Source organism: Stenella coeruleoalba, assembly GCF_951394435.1.
Source record: "Stenella coeruleoalba genome assembly, chromosome: 1".
Lineage (NCBI taxonomy): Eukaryota > Metazoa > Chordata > Mammalia > Artiodactyla > Delphinidae > Stenella > Stenella coeruleoalba.
Window position 1 is genome coordinate 73,721,287 of NC_137169.1, and position 16,571 is coordinate 73,737,857.

Here is a 16,571-nt window from a genome sequence, read left to right on the forward strand (position 1 = left end):
CTTCTTTTGTGCCAGGTACTGTGCTAAATGTTAAATTAACATTTATCTCCTTTCATTCTCTGGGTAATTGCTGAGGTAGGCACTGTTATTCTCATGTTAGAAATAAAAAAAAACACTGAAGTAGTATATTTAATGTGCTCACAGTCACAAAGTTATTAAGTAGAGAAGCTCAAATTCAAAAACAGTTCAGTATTCATACAATAAAGTTAGGAAATCATCCACATGCAATGCTAGTAGGGAGGTTAAAAGACAAAAGTAGTCAATTCATTTGTATCCATGATAAGCAGTTAAGGGATACACAGAACAATTAGATGTAAAATATAATATCAAAAACAGTAATCATGAAGGGAGCAGAGTACAAATGCAAGGTATCTATATATAGAGAGATTGCTATACAAAAACCTCATGGTAAACACAAAACAAAAATACCCACAAAAAAGAAAAAGAAATCCAAACATAATACTAAAGATAGTCATCAAATCACAAGAGAAGGGAAGAAAAGAAGAAAGGGGAAAAAAGAAGAACTACCAAAACAAATCCAAAACATTAACAAAATGACAATAGGAACATACATATTGATAATTATCCTAAACATAAATGGACTAAATAGTTCAACCAAAAGACATAGACTGGTTAATGGATAAAAAAGCAGCATCCATATATGTGCTGCCTACAAGAGACTCACTTCAGACCTAGAGACACACAAGACTGAAAGTGAGGGGATAGAAAAAGGTATTCCATGCAAATGGAAATCAAAAGAAAGCTGAAGTAGCAATACTTATATCAGACAAAATAGACTTTAAAATAAAGACTGTCACAAGAGACAAAGGACACTCCATAATAATCAAAGGATCAATCCAAAAAGAAGATATAACAATTGTAAATATATATACACCCAACATGGGAGCACCTTAATATATAAGGCAAATGTTAACAGACATAAAAGGAGAAATTGACAGTAACATAATAATAGTTGGGGACATTAGCTCTCCATTACATCAATGGACAGATCATCCAGATAGAAAATCAATAAGGAAACACAGACCTTAAATGATACATTAGATCAGCTGGCCTTACTTGATATTTATAGAACATTCCAGCTGAAAGCAGCAGAATACACATTCTTTTCAAGTGCACATGGAACATTCTCCAGGATAGATCACACACTGAACAACAAAGCAAGCCTTGGTAAATTTAAGAAAATTGAAATCATATCAAGATCTTTTCCAACCGCAGCACTATGAGGCTAGAAATCAACTACAAGAAAAAAATTGCAAAAAAACACAAACACATGGAGGCTAAGCAATATGTTGCTAAACAGCCAATGGATCACTGGAGAAGTCAAAGAGGAAATCAAAAAATACCTAGAGACAAGTGAAAATAAAAACACAATGATCCAAAACCTATGGGACACAGAAAAAGCAGTTCTAAGAGGGACATTTATAGCAATACAAGCTTACCTCAGGAAACAAGAAAAATCTCAAATAAACAACCTAATCCTATGCATAAAGCAACTAGAGAAAGAAGAATAAACAAAACCCAAAGTTAGTAGAAGGAAAGAAATCATAAATATCAGAGCAGAAATAAATGAAATAGAGACTAAAAAAAATAGAAAAGATCAATGAAACTAAAACTGGTTCCTTGAAAAGATAAACAAAATTGATAAACCTTTAGCCAGACTCATGAAGAAAGAAAGATAGAGGGCCCAAATCAAAATCAGAAATGAAGAAGGAGAAGTTACAACTGACACCACAGAAATACAATATGCCAATAAATTGGACGAAATGGACAAATTCTTAGAAAGGTACAATCTCCCAAGACCGAACCAGGGAGAAATAGAAAATATGCACAGGACAATTAACAGTAGTGAAATGGAATCAGTAATTTAAAAACTCCCAATGAATAAAATTGCTGGACCAGATGGCATCACAGGTGAATTCTATGAAACATTTAGAGAAGAGTTAACACCTACCCTTCTGAAACTATTCCAAAAAATTGCAGAGGAAGGAACACTTCCAAATTCGTTCTATAAGGCCACCATCACCCTGATACCAAAACCAGACAAAGATACCACAAAGAAAGAAAATTGTAGGTCAATAACACTGATGAACATAAATGCAAAAATCTTCAACAAAATACTAGCAAACTGAATCCAACAGTACATTAAAAGGCTCATACAACATAATCAAGTGGGATTTATCCCAGGGATGCAAGGACTTTTCGAAATCCACAAATCCATCAGTGTGATACACCACATTAACAAATTGAAGAATAAAAACCATATGGTCATCTCAATTGATGCAGAAAAAGCTTTTGATAAAATTCAACATCAATTTATGATAAAAACTCTCCAGAAAGTGAGCATAGAGAGAACATACCTCAACATAATAAAGGCCATATATGACAAACCCACAGCTAACATCATGCTCAATGGTGAGAAGCTGAAAGCATTTCCTCCAAGATCAGGAACAAGACAAGGATGCTCACTCTAGCCACTTTTATTCAACATAGTTCTGGAAGTCCTAGCCACAGAAATCAGAGAAGCAAAATAAATAAAAGGAATCCAAATTGGAAAAGAAGTAAAACTGTCACTGTTTGCCGATGACATGATGCTATACATAGAACATACTAAAGATGCTGCCAGAAAACTACTAAGCTCATCAATGAGTTTGGTAAAGATGCTGGATACAAAATTAATACACAGAAATCTGTTGCATTTCTATACACTAACAATGAAAGATCGGAAAGAGAAATTAAGGAACAATCCCATTTACCATCGCATCAAAAGGAATAAAATACCTAGAAATAAACCTACCTAAGGAGGCAGAAGACCTGTACTCCAAAAACTGTAAGACACTGATGAAAGAACTTCAAGATGACACAAACAGATGGAAACATATACCATGTTCTTGGATTGGAAGAATCAATATTGTTAAGATGACCATACTACCCAAGGCAATCTACAGATTCAATACAATCCCTATCAAATTACCAATGGCATTTTCCACAGAAATAGAGCAAAAAAATTTTTAATTTGTATGCAAACACAAAAGACCCTGGATAGCAAAAGCAATCTTGAGAAAGAAGAACAGAGCTGGAGACATCATGCTCCCTGACTTCAGACTATACTACAAAGCTACAGTAATCAAAACAGCATGGTACTACCACAAAAACAGACATATAGATCAATGTTACAGGATAGAAAGCCCAGAAATAAACCCATGCACTTGTGGTCAATTAATCTATGACAAAGAGGCAAGAATTTACAATGGAGAAAAGACAGTCTCTTCAATAAGTGGTGCTGGGAAAAGAGGACAGCTACATGTAAAAGAATGAACATAGAACATTCTCTAATACCATATACAAAAATAAACTCAAAATGGATTAAAGACATAAATGTAAGACTGGATAGTATAAAACTCCTAGAGGAAAACATTGGCAGAACACTGTTTGACATAAATCACAGAAATACTTTTATGGATTCATCTCCTAGAGTAATAGAAATAAAACCAGAAATAAACAAATGGGACCTAACTAAACTTAAAAGTTTTGCATAGCAAAAGAAACCATAAACAAAATGAATACATAACCTATGGACTGGGAGAAAATATTTGCAAACAATGCTACTGACGAGGGATTAATTTCCAAAATGTACAAACAGCTCATACAGCTTAATATCAAAAAAACAAAGAACCCAATAAAAAAAATGGGCAGAAGACCTAAATAGACATTTCTCCAGAGAAGACATACAAATGGCCAACAGGCACTTGAACAGATGCTCAATATTGCTAATTATTAGAGAAATGCAAATCAAAACTACAGTGAGGTATCACTCTCACAGGTCAGAATGGCCATTATTAAAATGTCTATTAATACTAAAAGCTGGAGAGGGTGTGGAGAAAAAGGAACCTTCCTGCACTGTTGGTGGGAATGTAATTTAGTGCAGCCACTATGGAGAACAGTATGGAGGTTCCTTAAAAAACTAAAAATACTAAAAATAGAGTTAATCATATGATCCTGCAATCCCACTCCTGGGCATGTATCCAGAGAAAATTCTGATTTGAAAAGATACATGCATCCCAATGTTCACAGCCACACTGTTTACAGTAGCCAAGACATGGAATCAACCTAAATGTCCATCAACAGATGAATGGATAAAGAATATTACTCAGCCATAAAAAAGTGTGAAATAATGACATCTGCAGCAATATGGATGGACCTAGAGATTATCATATTAAGTGAAGTAAATCAGATAGAGAAAGACAAATATCATATGATATCACTTACATGTGGAATCTAAAAAAAATGATACAAATGGACTTATTTACAAAATAGAAATAGACCCACAGAAATAGGAAACAAACTTATGGTTACCAAAGGGGATAGAAGGAGTTGCAGGGGAGATAAATTGGGAATTTGGGATTAACATATACACACTACTATATATAAAATAAATAAACAACAAGGACCTACTGTATAGTACATGGAACTATATTCAGTATCTTGTAATAATCTCTAGTGGAAAAGAATCTGAAAAAGAATATATATATATATATATATATATATACATATACATGTATGTATGTGTGTGTGTGTATAACTGAATCACTTTACTGTACACCTGAAATTAACACAATATTGTAAATTAACTATACTTCAATTTAAAAAAAGGTTTAAAAAATCTGTTAATAAAAATAGCAAAGCAGGAAAAAAAACAAAAACAAAATGAAAACAGTCTAGTCTGACAAGACCTATGGACTTAACTACCATGCAAAAACTGCCTCCTAGTTACACCAATTTTTTTTTTTTTAGCCATGCTGCATGGCTTGCAAGATCTTAGTCCCCTGACCAGAGATCAAACCTGGGCCCTCAACAGTGAAAGTGCAGAGTCCTAACCACTGGACCGCCAGGAATTCCCTAGTTAGGCCAATCTTGCTAGTATGGTACTTTAGGCTCAAACCAAGCTCTTCATCCTCATCTCTGCTCCTTACATTCTAAAAACTGAACCCTTCAACCCTACTACCGTTGCTCAAATTCTTTGCCCTTTCAACACTAAAATCATTTGCCTAGTATGGTGATCTACATAAGGCAGATGCTCGAAATATTTGTTTCCCTCTTCCACTCTTTATGACTCCTACCCATGTACATTCTGTTTCTTCTGTCTGTAATTTCCTTTCCCCTTTCTATGTCCAGCACATTCTGAATCATTTTTCAAGTCAGTTGGAATATTTCCTCCTCCCCCATCAAGCCTTCCAGACTGCCCTAGAAAGAGTTAGTTTTCTGCACCTCTTTACTCCCATAGCATACCTTTAATTCCTTCATAGTGGTCTTTAGCCCCTCATATTGCAATAAATCTATTTATAAGTCTATCTCCTACTATTCATCTACTGTGAACTCACGAGGGTCAGAGAATGTCTTATTCACGTCTGAATCTACCACCACTAGTATACCTAACAAGTCCTCAAAATCATTATTGAATGAATAGTATTTCAATCAATGACATAAATATATTTTATACAGGCTCTTATCTTTTTAGTTAGTTCTCCTGAAATCTAATTCTAGCCCCTTCTATTATTTTACATAATTAAAAGTGGAATGAGAAACATGTTAAGTATTGCAAAAATCACTCAAAATGGTTTAAAGCTAACCAATATGGCAGCCACTAGCCACATGTGGCTATGAAGCCCTTGGAATATGGTAAATGGGAAATGAGACGTCCTGTAAATATAAAATAAACACAGAAATTCAAATATTAAATATTTCATTAATAATTTTTATATTTATTACATATGTAAGTGGCATTTGGGATATATTAGGTTAAATAAAAAGTATTGTTAACATTAATTTGTTTCTACTTTTCTAATGTGACTACTAGGAAATTTTAAAATTAGATATGTGGCTTGCATTATATTTCTGCTGGGAAATGCCAGTTTAAAGTTTATAATTTTACAGGGGTATTCACTGTGATTTGGGTAGGAAAACACTGGCCTGGGGAATCAGGAACCTCTCTCCTCCAAAGTCACATACATAAAGTAAGAAAGAAGGAAGGAAAGAAAGGAAGTTACATTTTAACTAACAGCTCAGTAAACAAGTTAATATATCACATGACTACATATTTGGAGGATTAAAAAAATCATTATCTTTTCAACTTAACAACTAGTTATTCAGTCTTCTCTATATAATAATAATTTCATAACTGTTAATCAAACACTGAAAAGGCCCTGGCTGTGTCTAGAATTTAATACAGATAGGGAAAAATATTAAATGATAGCTAAAACACTAGGACTTCCTAAGGGAAGGCATTATCCAATAGAACTTAGAATGAGAAGAACTTATATTTTATTAACCTTTTAAAATTTCTGACATTTATGAGATGTCACCTCAAATTCTTACTAAAGAGAGCTAGAGAAGAAAGAAAAAGAGATACAGAAAGGAAAAGAAATAAAATGAAAGAAACAAGCAGGAAAGGGAAGGAAAGGAGAAGAAAAAAGAGAAAAGGAAAATAGAAAAGAAAAAATTTCAGAGTCCACACTCTCAATTTATAATGATCATTAAAGTTTATTTTTTATTAGGATAGAGACATTTCTACCATGGTGGTTCTATGGTTCTTAGAGGTCTTCTAGTCTAAGTCTTAGTCAATTATTGAACTCTGCTCTGACAACCTCAACAAATCAGTGGAAGACACACTTTGCTAAGTTCAATAATCAGTACTAACAAGGTCTATATTGTAATTATGTTCCACAGTTAATTTTTAGATTTCTTGGTAAATAGAAAGAATTATATAATTGTCACTGCTATTTTTAAATGAGGTTTATTTTATGGTAACTATAATAATATCAGTGGTTTTATTATTATGACAAAATTTCAAGGAAATGTGATTGTTATTTTCTAGGTATTTCCTATAAAGGTTATTATAATCAAAGCATGGTATGGTACAAAAATTACTGGTCAGAAAATTCAGAGATTTGAGCTTTTGTCAGCCTGTGCCCTTTTTTCCCTCACTTCAAAATCATGCAATAAAAATGATCTACCCCACTCAACCCACAGATTTGTTGCAAAGGGTATTATTTCATTTTTATATTTTTAAGATAAAAAGCAGATAGTTCTTTAATGTAATCCAAGGTCACACTGTTCATTCCCATCTCAGATTTAAAAGACTTCAAAATTCTCTACAGTTTTCCTGGGTGTTAATAAACAGAGTTGTTTAGAAGAAAAAAAAAACCCTGAAATTGCTATTGAAGAATCAAAACATGAAAAACATTTTCTCACCACTCCTCAACTGTTCAACCTCACAGAAGTGTGTTCCAGTGGGAGTATGAATAAATGCATGGACATGCTTAACTCCATTCTGAAAATTAGAAAAAAAAATATTTCCAGTAAAATTTCAACATATGTCATAAAGCCAATTTCTTTAATTAAACTGAGAGCACGAATAAGTGAGGTAACCTTTTCAAAACGCTTCCAAGGGACTTCTTCCACATAGACTTGAACTCGAATAACATGGTTAAAAGAAGAAAGGAAATGCTCACAGATATTCACAGCAAAAGTTTCTATGCTTTTGATCTGTAAAAAGAAATAAATGTGAATGATCAGAAATACTTGTCCTACTTAAAAATCATTTTTAAATATCCATGGGACTCTTTTTCCTGATAAAGTGTTTTTTAGAATCAGAGAAACAAAGAATTAGAAAGAATTAGAGATGAATTTGTCCTAATCCCAATTTTTCACAAGGGCTCCTAAGTGTAGTTAATGGATCACCATCACCAGGTGAGACTATCCTGTTTTTAAAAGAAAACTGTGTGCAGGAGAGGATGTGTCTATCCATCAGTGGACGAGCAAAAAGGAACTTAACGTTCAGATTCTCCTCACGGTGAGCTCAATCATCACCCATGCCAGCTAAAGTACTGCAGGATACTTCAAAACACTCTGCTCTCTTCATGAGGCTGGGAAACAGACCTCCCAGTTTCCCAAAGAAAAATGTTAATGAAGGGTCACTTCAACTTCCTTGCCTTGCAAACAGGCCTTCTATTGACCATCCCCAGCTCTCCACCCCCATAAAGCAGCTCCCTACTTCCATCCAAATTCTTCAGGTTAATCTCTAGGCAATGTTTTATGGTCCTAGTACAGTCTACAGATTATTTATGGCTTTGCCTATAATTAAGGTAGACTGTATAGGTTTCCCAAGGATAGTTTTGTTTTATACCTGTTGTCTCAGAATAATTATTAATAAGCATCCTATTTCACTCTGAAAAGTATCCTGGTTTGGATAAGAAATTATGCAGTCACTCTATCTACAATGAATAAATTTAAATTGTTTTTAACATCCAGGTCCATTCTTTCACTTTTCTGAACTTCTCACATAGTACAGGAAATATAAGAATTTGTGTTATATAGAGACCCTCTTCTCTAACACAGTACAGAGCTTATTTTCGATTCATTTTTAAAGAAAGCAATGCCTTTTTCCATAGCCTTGCCTATACTTGCTGGGCCATTCTGATTAGCAAGAGAAAGGTTCAAGGTGTAGACAGACCTTTCAGAAATAATATTTCAATTAGTTTGTTCGGACTTCCCTGGTGGCACAGTTGTTAAGAATCCTCCTGCCAATTTAGGGGAAATGGGTTCGAGCCCTGGCCTGGGAAGATCCCACATGCTGTGGAGCAACTAAGCCTGTGTGCCACAACTACTGAGCCTGTGCTCTAGAGCCCGTGAGCCACAACTACTGAAGCCCGCGTGCCTAGAGCTCATGCTCCGCAACAAGAGAAGCCACCACAATGAGAAGCCCACGCACTGCAACGAAGAGTAGACCCCACTCGCCGCAACTAGAGAAAGCCGCATGCAGCAACGAAGACGCAATGCAGCCATAAATAAATAAATTTCTAAAAAAAAAAATTAGCTTGCTCATTTTGTGTAATATGGGTGTGAATTTCATGCAAAAGCATGAGAAAAGAAGCTTTCCAGTCTACATTTCTTGCCTTTCTAGACTTCTTAGCAAATAAAAAAATTATCTTGAATTGCCCAGAAATCTGCTGGTCGTCCAGCACAGTTTCACTCACACTTAGAGAAACCTGAGGTAAGTGCTAAGAGATTAGAGTCTATCCATTCCAAGACCCTTCTGAAAAGTACAACTACCACCAAATGTGGATGCTAAGTGGTCACGGAGTTGGGAAAATCAGGAAGGTATTAAAAGTTGGACAGATCTCGAAATGTATCTTATACTTGATTTTCTTCTAGAGTAATACCAAGAAAAGAAATGGTACTTTCTTCTATAAATGCACACCCTTCTAAAAGAAAAAAATAATAGGACTCAAATAATTGCATGACAAAAATGTGTAAAATTCTATTTGGAAATCTTCTCAGGGCCTTGATTTGCCAATGATCCTAATTAAGAGATAACATGTAAATTTGTCAAGTAGGATTCTCTGCCTAAAAGATGTTGTAGTGAGTTGAGAAACAAGAAAAGAGAACAAATGGGGAAAAAAGAAGAAAAGAAAAGAGAATAAAGAGGTGAGTTTAAAAAAAAAAGCAAGATTTTCTGTAAAGCTGAGACTTTTAGAATTAGAAAAGGAATTTTTTTCAATGGTTTAAATGTAAAAATAGGGTTAAAAAGTACAGGGAACTGAAATAAGCAAGTAGTATCCTCATAATATAGTACAGTGATTTGTGCATCCAGATGGGCAGCAGCTAAGAAGTAGAACGACACATACGCCTTTGAACTTTGCCAGGACATGAACTATGTTCTTGATGGTGTCTGTAGGGATGAGGTCTGAATTGTCTCCATGCAGGTAATCTTTTTTGGAGCTCAGAGTAAGTTGCACTGAAGTTGACACTTCTTTAATGCTGTGATATTTTCCATCTCGCTGAATACGGAGAACTTTTACCATATCCTTCCCATAGCCAGTTCGGACAAGATCCATCTCATCATTCTGCAATGAAAACAGTCATCTTAATGAAGAAGGCTAAATGAAAACAAAAAGTCAACTGCAATCTCTTTAAACCTTAATTTTATCATGTAATCATGAAAGGTAGGAGTCAGAGTATTCCTGAAAGAAAGATCATGCCCTACCTTTGAAGGAGAATGAGAATTTGTATGGAGAAAAGAGAATCACAAGGAAAAGATGAAAATATATCAGATTGGCCTGAAGAGAGACAGGTAGACGGCTTTCTTGATAATAATAAGCAACAACAATAATAACCATACCTCCTGAGCCAAACTATTTACTCTTATTTGATCTCTACTAACTTAATCCTTATATCAGCCCTATGAACTAATATTATTCCCATTTTGCAGAGGGAGAAACTGAGGTTCAAAGAATTTAAGTGACTTACCCCAGTTAGTAAAGGATAGAGCCAAGAATTCACCCTCAGGTCTGTTGACTTCAAATTGTGTACTTCTGACTACTACATAAACTGCCTTCCTCTATAAAATCTTTTGACTATATTAACTGGAAATAATTATATGCCCTTTTTTATAGAGAGTAGTATTCTGGAGAAACTGCCCTGTGAGCAATAAAAACAATTTGAAAATTGCTTTTTCTACTTGCTGCCAGGAAGGAGAGTAATTAGTGACAGGGTCTAGACTACCTTCAGCAGTACAGAGCCAGAGCCAAATCGCTGCAAGGAAATCTATGCTTTTAGTGAAGAAACACTTAATAAAAGCCTGTGACTGATTCATTAGTACCCCTGTCTGAAGCTGGAGCCCTCGCTAGTGAATACGTCCATCTCCACTGCTAGACTCTGTAAGACTTGTCCCTGGGCTTTACTGGTGTTTGAGAGAAGAGGCAGGAGGGAGCAGAGGGACAGGAAAACCTATTTTATTTAGCATGAAGATTAGCATTAAAATGGTAATGAGAAAAGGTGACAAAAATAAAAGTAAACCAAAAACAACATGCAGTGAGAATCTGGGGAGGGTCACAAAGAAGAAACCTCGTCTGCGAATCCCATGTAGGCGATACGCTCAGATAGGCCAAGGGCTGCCTAAATATCTACCCGCATAAAAAAATCACCAAATCCCTTGGGAGGAATTTAAAAATGCTAGCCAACATCAGAAATTATTGTCATATTCTTAATCAAAGTGGGGTAGTGAAGGTTGTCTTAAATCTTGGGGATAAAGCCTGGTAGGGCATGCTGCTCTTGGTTATTGAACATACCCTGAAGGTCTGTGGTGTCTGAATTCAGTGCTTCCTCTGTACGAGGGACACATGTAAGGGACAACTCTTGGAGAGGCCCCTTGGATGCATCTGACCCAATTTTGGGGGGACTCATCTTCCAGAAAAGTATCAATAAGAAAACCTAAAGAGCAGACTTAAAGGATCCTAATAAGAACTATAATGCTGACAGGGAAAGAGGCACAGTTGTGTGATTGTAGTGGCTTTGAAATCAGACCAGGTCCAAATTCTGCCTTACCACTTATAGTTTTGTGGCTTGTGACAAATAATTTGATGTCCCTGAGCCTCAGTTTCCCGCTTTGTACAAATGGAGATAACTGCCCCTACAAGTTAGAGTTGCTGGTGAATGTGAAAGGGCTGGCTCAGTCCCTGGTACCTGGTGGTACAGTGAGGTCAACCCCAGTAAGAGTGGCCATGTCAGGCCTGGCTGTGGATGTAGCAGCAGAAGAGATAACATAGGGGAACTTGATTAAGGGCACTAGTTTTTAGAGTGGGGAGCACTGCTGGAAACAGCAGAAGGAAGACTCTGGCATGTCTCGAACCGCAAGGGATTCTACCCGGGCCAGGGAGGCACTTGGCTGGCTTGGGGTCCCTGGATGGTATGGGCTGAGGTCCCAGACCAAAGGTCTCTGAGACCTTCCATCATCCTCGGCACACAGCAGGACTTAACAAATGTTACTCCTCAGTCCCATCCCCTGCTACTAAATACCCAAGTAGGTTAGTCTGTTGAAAGCAAGTGGTACCCATGAGATACAGAGTAAGATTAAATGATAGCTACCCTTCATTTCCCAACCCCTGCTCATCAGTTCAGCTTCATATCTTGCCACACCCTATTTCAAACTCCACTTCAGCTATCCTGAGCTAATTGTCGTCACCCAGGCCCTGAATGTGTTCTTCTTTGCCTATAGGCCTTTGACTTTGCTATTACCTCTTTCTTGAACATTCTTTCTCTTCCTTGCTACCCAACTATACCAGTCTCTTTACCTGCCTAACTTCTTCTGACTCAACTTTTTTAAGTCTCAGATGTCACTTCCACTAGGTAATTTGCCCCAGCCCTTCAAGTCTGGAGTAGGTGCCCCTTCTATGTGCTCTCAGAATGTTCTGTTATTGCCTTATCAGAGTCTTTATCAAATCACATTACAATAGCCTCTTCATGGGTCTGATTTGTTCAAAAATAGTAAACTATGAAAGCAGATACAATTTCTATCTTGGTCGCCATGGCAACACCAGTGCTCAGCAGAATGCTTGGAACACAATTGGTGCTTAATAAATGTATCATGAATGACCGAATGCTGCCCCAACACCTGCACCTCTTGTGTAGTGACATGGAATAGTTCATGAAAATCCCCCAAAGATTGCAATACAGGAAAAGCTGCTTCGGCTCAGACCCCAATCAGGAAGTTCCTCTTCCTGGGAAAGTGAGGAAAGCAACTTCTGCCCGCTGGCACCACAGCCTGGAGATCACAGGCACAGCTGGCTGGAGAATAAAGGGCCAGGAAGGGCAGAATTGCAGGTAGACAAAGTTAGTGACACAGCACAAAGTGTTCACATTGCTAATAAGACAGAGCATTCTAGCACCGTGCAGCTATCCTGGGGTTCATGCATGACACACGTGGGAGAGGTCAGCACTCTTTAGCAAGCTCCCGCCTGGACTGTGACGCTCTGGCAAAGGCTGAGTAATCATGTGTACTGAGAAAAGAGTCAGAATAAAGAGGACAGGGCTTCCCTGGTGGCGCAGTGGTTGAGAGTCCGCCTGCCGATGCAGGGGACACGGGTTCGTGCCCCGGTCCGGGAAGATTCCACATGCCGCGGAGCTGCTGGGCCCGTGAGCCATGGCTGCTGAGCCTGCGCGTCCGGAGCCTGTGCTATGCAATGGGAGAGGCCACAGCAGTCAGAGGCCCGCGTACCGCAAAAAAAAAAAAAAAAAAAAGAATAAAGAGGACATGACCATCTGAGACTGGAGCAGGATGGAACAAGAACGGTGTGGGACACCCAAGAGTCCCTCAGCAGGACCTGATAGAACAGATAATGGCCCAGGCCAGACTGAGGCTGTTCTCATCAATAAGACCTCCCCAGTTCTGCAGTCTGAGAAACCGGAAGTAGGTGCCAGAATCCTATTGTGTATAACACACAGTGTAGGGCAGGGATCCATGTCCAAGATAACCGTACAGTAAAATCCCAAGGTTGCTCTCATCTGGAGGGTGGGCGGGTAGCTGAGAGGATGGAGTCAGACAAGCCAAGTGTGAGTCTCTCTTCCACCACCTATTAGCTCTGTGAATGGCGGCAAATTTCTTCATTTATAAAATTAATAATAGTGCCCATCTAGCAGGATTGCTGTGAGGATTATAGGACATAAAAACATAAAGCACTTAGAAAAGTGCCTGGCAAATAGGAAATGTTCAATAAATGTAGTTATGATTATCATTGATAAATAATAATTATATGTCATATTTTCCATCAAAGGGTCCTGACAGTTACTGTTAGAGAGCAATAGTCAGACTGTACACCAATCCAGAGCTAGGGTGGCTAAAATCAAAGACTGCTGCTATGATATGGCCTACTTCTGCCTTCATACTTTGGTTGTCTTTCCTCAGGCTTGTGTGGCTTGAGGGAACAAAGTCATAAAAGGAAACAATTTCCTAGAGTAATACTCTGGACTTGTAAATGTCAGTAGGAGTAAATCTATACTTGGCTCTACACAAGAAAAATTCCCTTTTCTTAGACATGTCTTGAAATATAAAGGGATAGAGAATCATCGATTGCCTGCAAGTAATGTAGGAGAGAACTCTCAGAGATTTTAAATGAATCTTACGCATTTTCGCTTAGATACTGAGTGTTCTCTTATTTCCACATCATATTGAAAGTGATGTAGGTTGTCACTACAGGTCTAGGAGTTCTTAGCCTGGAGTCTCTTAAGCTCTATAAGGCCCAGTGGATGGATTTGAGGTGGAAAAAATATTAGGAAAGATAAGGGAACATTTTTTAAATTTTAATTTTAAAATGACTAGAATTTTCTCTCAAGTATTAGAAGAGCTTTTGTAAGCATATCTCTACCCTCCATAACAGAGGGAAATACAGAAGTGCTAGCTATTTTGGACCCATCACACATATTTAAACATCAATTCAGTTGCAGTGTGCAGTGATAGATGGAAGAACTATGCGTGGAGACATGCCTCCCTCTCTATCTTTGGAATGTGCTAGAGAAGTCCTTTCAATTTTCCACCTAGATTTTTCCTTTGCCCGGCTATTTTCTTGGACATTTGTGAACAAGAAGACTTCTGAGAAAAACGCTGAACTAATATGAGAAAAAGGGGCACTCATATGAACCATCTTAATATCACTTTGTTGGATCTTAATAATACATAAAGATAAGAACAATAATGATGAATAATAATCTTAGAGGCATCTGGTATTTTTTGGCTGCTTAGGATCAACTAAATCTCAGATGGAAAAATATTGATATCTGCTAGCAAATGTCATGTTGCTTTAGGCTGTAGAGTGGCTTATTTTTACTATCAAGGGGGGATATGCCTTGAGTTTTGTTCAAAGTGTGGCTCCAAAGGGACTTGTCAAGCAGATGTTTCAAGCACAATATAACGACTCATATGCATAATTATTGCAGAAAGGGCGATCTGTCACCTAATGAAGACTCCATCTACAGGTGCTCCGTTATTTTCATACTTCTGCCTATTACAAAGGATGAGAGACTCATCACTAAATGCCAAGGGAAATGCTAATTTTCTTCTTGCCAGCCTCTCCATAGTACCAAGAGCCTTAGGGCAGGGAACTGGAACAAGGCCTCAGGAGCCTCTAGGAATAGGAGCAGAAAACCTCACAACGAAGAATTGATGGAGACCTCCAAACATGCAGTTGGAAGGAAATTCTACTGAAATGCATACACTGAAAGATTTCTCTTTCCTAATGTATAAGACTTGAAAATAAAAATAATAGTAGCAACAATTTAGTGAGGGTTTGATGGGATATTTCTATATATGAGTTCCTCTAACCCTTTACAAGAACCCTGTGAAGCAGATATCCTTAACCAAGTTTTACAAAGGAAGACACTAGGGTTAGGTAACTTGCCAAGGTCACACAGTTCCTGGGTGACAGAGGGAGGAGGAGTACCTCGACCATTTGCCCCAAAGTGACGCTCTTTCTCACTACATCAGAGTCCCTACACTCATTAGGGAGAGAAAGGAAGCATTCTGATCCCCCCCAGAAGGAGGGAAGTGGGCAGGCTATTGCAGAAACTTGCATTTCTATACCATTTAAAAATTTTCTATCCAGTAAAGACCTATATTATCTTATCTATTCCTCACAAAACCTGTGATTCGGTGGGAAGGACACTTATTTTAATATAAACTAGATCAGTGATGTTAAGTGAGCTTCCCAAAGTCACACAGCTGACAGGCAGACTGGTATAGTGTAAAGGGCCCTACTGAGACTGAACAGTGTTATTCTACCTACACTATACTAGGCAGAACTAACCCCAAAATGGGAGATGCACCCTGCTCAAACCATTGGTTTTTCTAGCACTTCAGTCATTTTTCTAAATTACAGATAAATTCTAAGCTCAGATGAATTCTGTGTTTATTGCAGGTTTGTTTAAACTGTGAAATAGGGGAAGGAAAGAAGGGTGCTTCCCCTCTGGGGCAGGATTAAAATTCAGCTTCGTGCCTTCAACAACGTGGCACCACTATTGAGTTGAACATTGACTTTTTTCTGGATCAGCACCATTGAAAACACAAGTAATGGAGGCTTCTTTGTAGTCAGTAGAACCATATCACTAAAGGACTGTTTTCAGTCCATCTGCAAGGACAAAGAAGTAACTGCATCATGATAGAAAAGAAACAAGGTAAGAAGGAACCAACATTTAATGAGCACCAGTTACGTGCTGGAGGCTATGTACACAGCATCTCACCGAATCCTGATAGCATTTTGTAAAGGTGCAGCTCATGAGTCCCACCTTCAGAAAAGGAAGCTGACACTCATGAGGTTAAATAGTTTGGTCAAAACCGCATGGCTAATGAGAGGTAGGACCAGGCATGGAACCCAGTTTTGCCTGATTATTTTTATGATACTCAGCTATCTCCCTGATATAACATTATAGTGAAGTTCTTTATAATGGGATTTTACCTACATACCCACATTTATTTGTTTCTCTGATTAGGTTTAATTCATTCTAAAACCTGCATAAACCCAAAACTGAAGTCTCTGAAACCTTTTTCATTCAATCCATACATTCATCTCTATTTATTTAATTCCTTCTAGTGACAAGCACCGTGGTAAGTGCTGGAGATAAACAGCAAACAAGGCAGTCACTATTCTGCCCTGATAGAGATTAGAACAAACTTCAGAGTAGAATAAACTTTTCTGGTAAAGAATCAAAGAGTATTTTAGGTTTTA

General features: G+C 37.5%; 1 protein-coding gene across 1 annotated transcript in view; it reads right to left on the reverse strand.

Annotated features, from left to right (window-relative positions):
• The window catches only part of LOC307185305 (uricase), a gene marked incomplete at both ends in the record, with an annotated part of 34,678 nt that overhangs the window by 13,676 nt on the left and 4,431 nt on the right, over nucleotides 1–16,571 (reverse strand). The window contains 3 exons of the mRNA XM_079919366.1: nucleotides 7,270–7,348; nucleotides 7,447–7,563; nucleotides 9,705–9,923. Coding sequence (XP_079775492.1) covers nucleotides 7,270–7,348; nucleotides 7,447–7,563; nucleotides 9,705–9,923 — 415 coding nt within the window. The remainder of the gene's footprint in view (nucleotides 1–7,269; nucleotides 7,349–7,446; nucleotides 7,564–9,704; nucleotides 9,924–16,571) is intronic.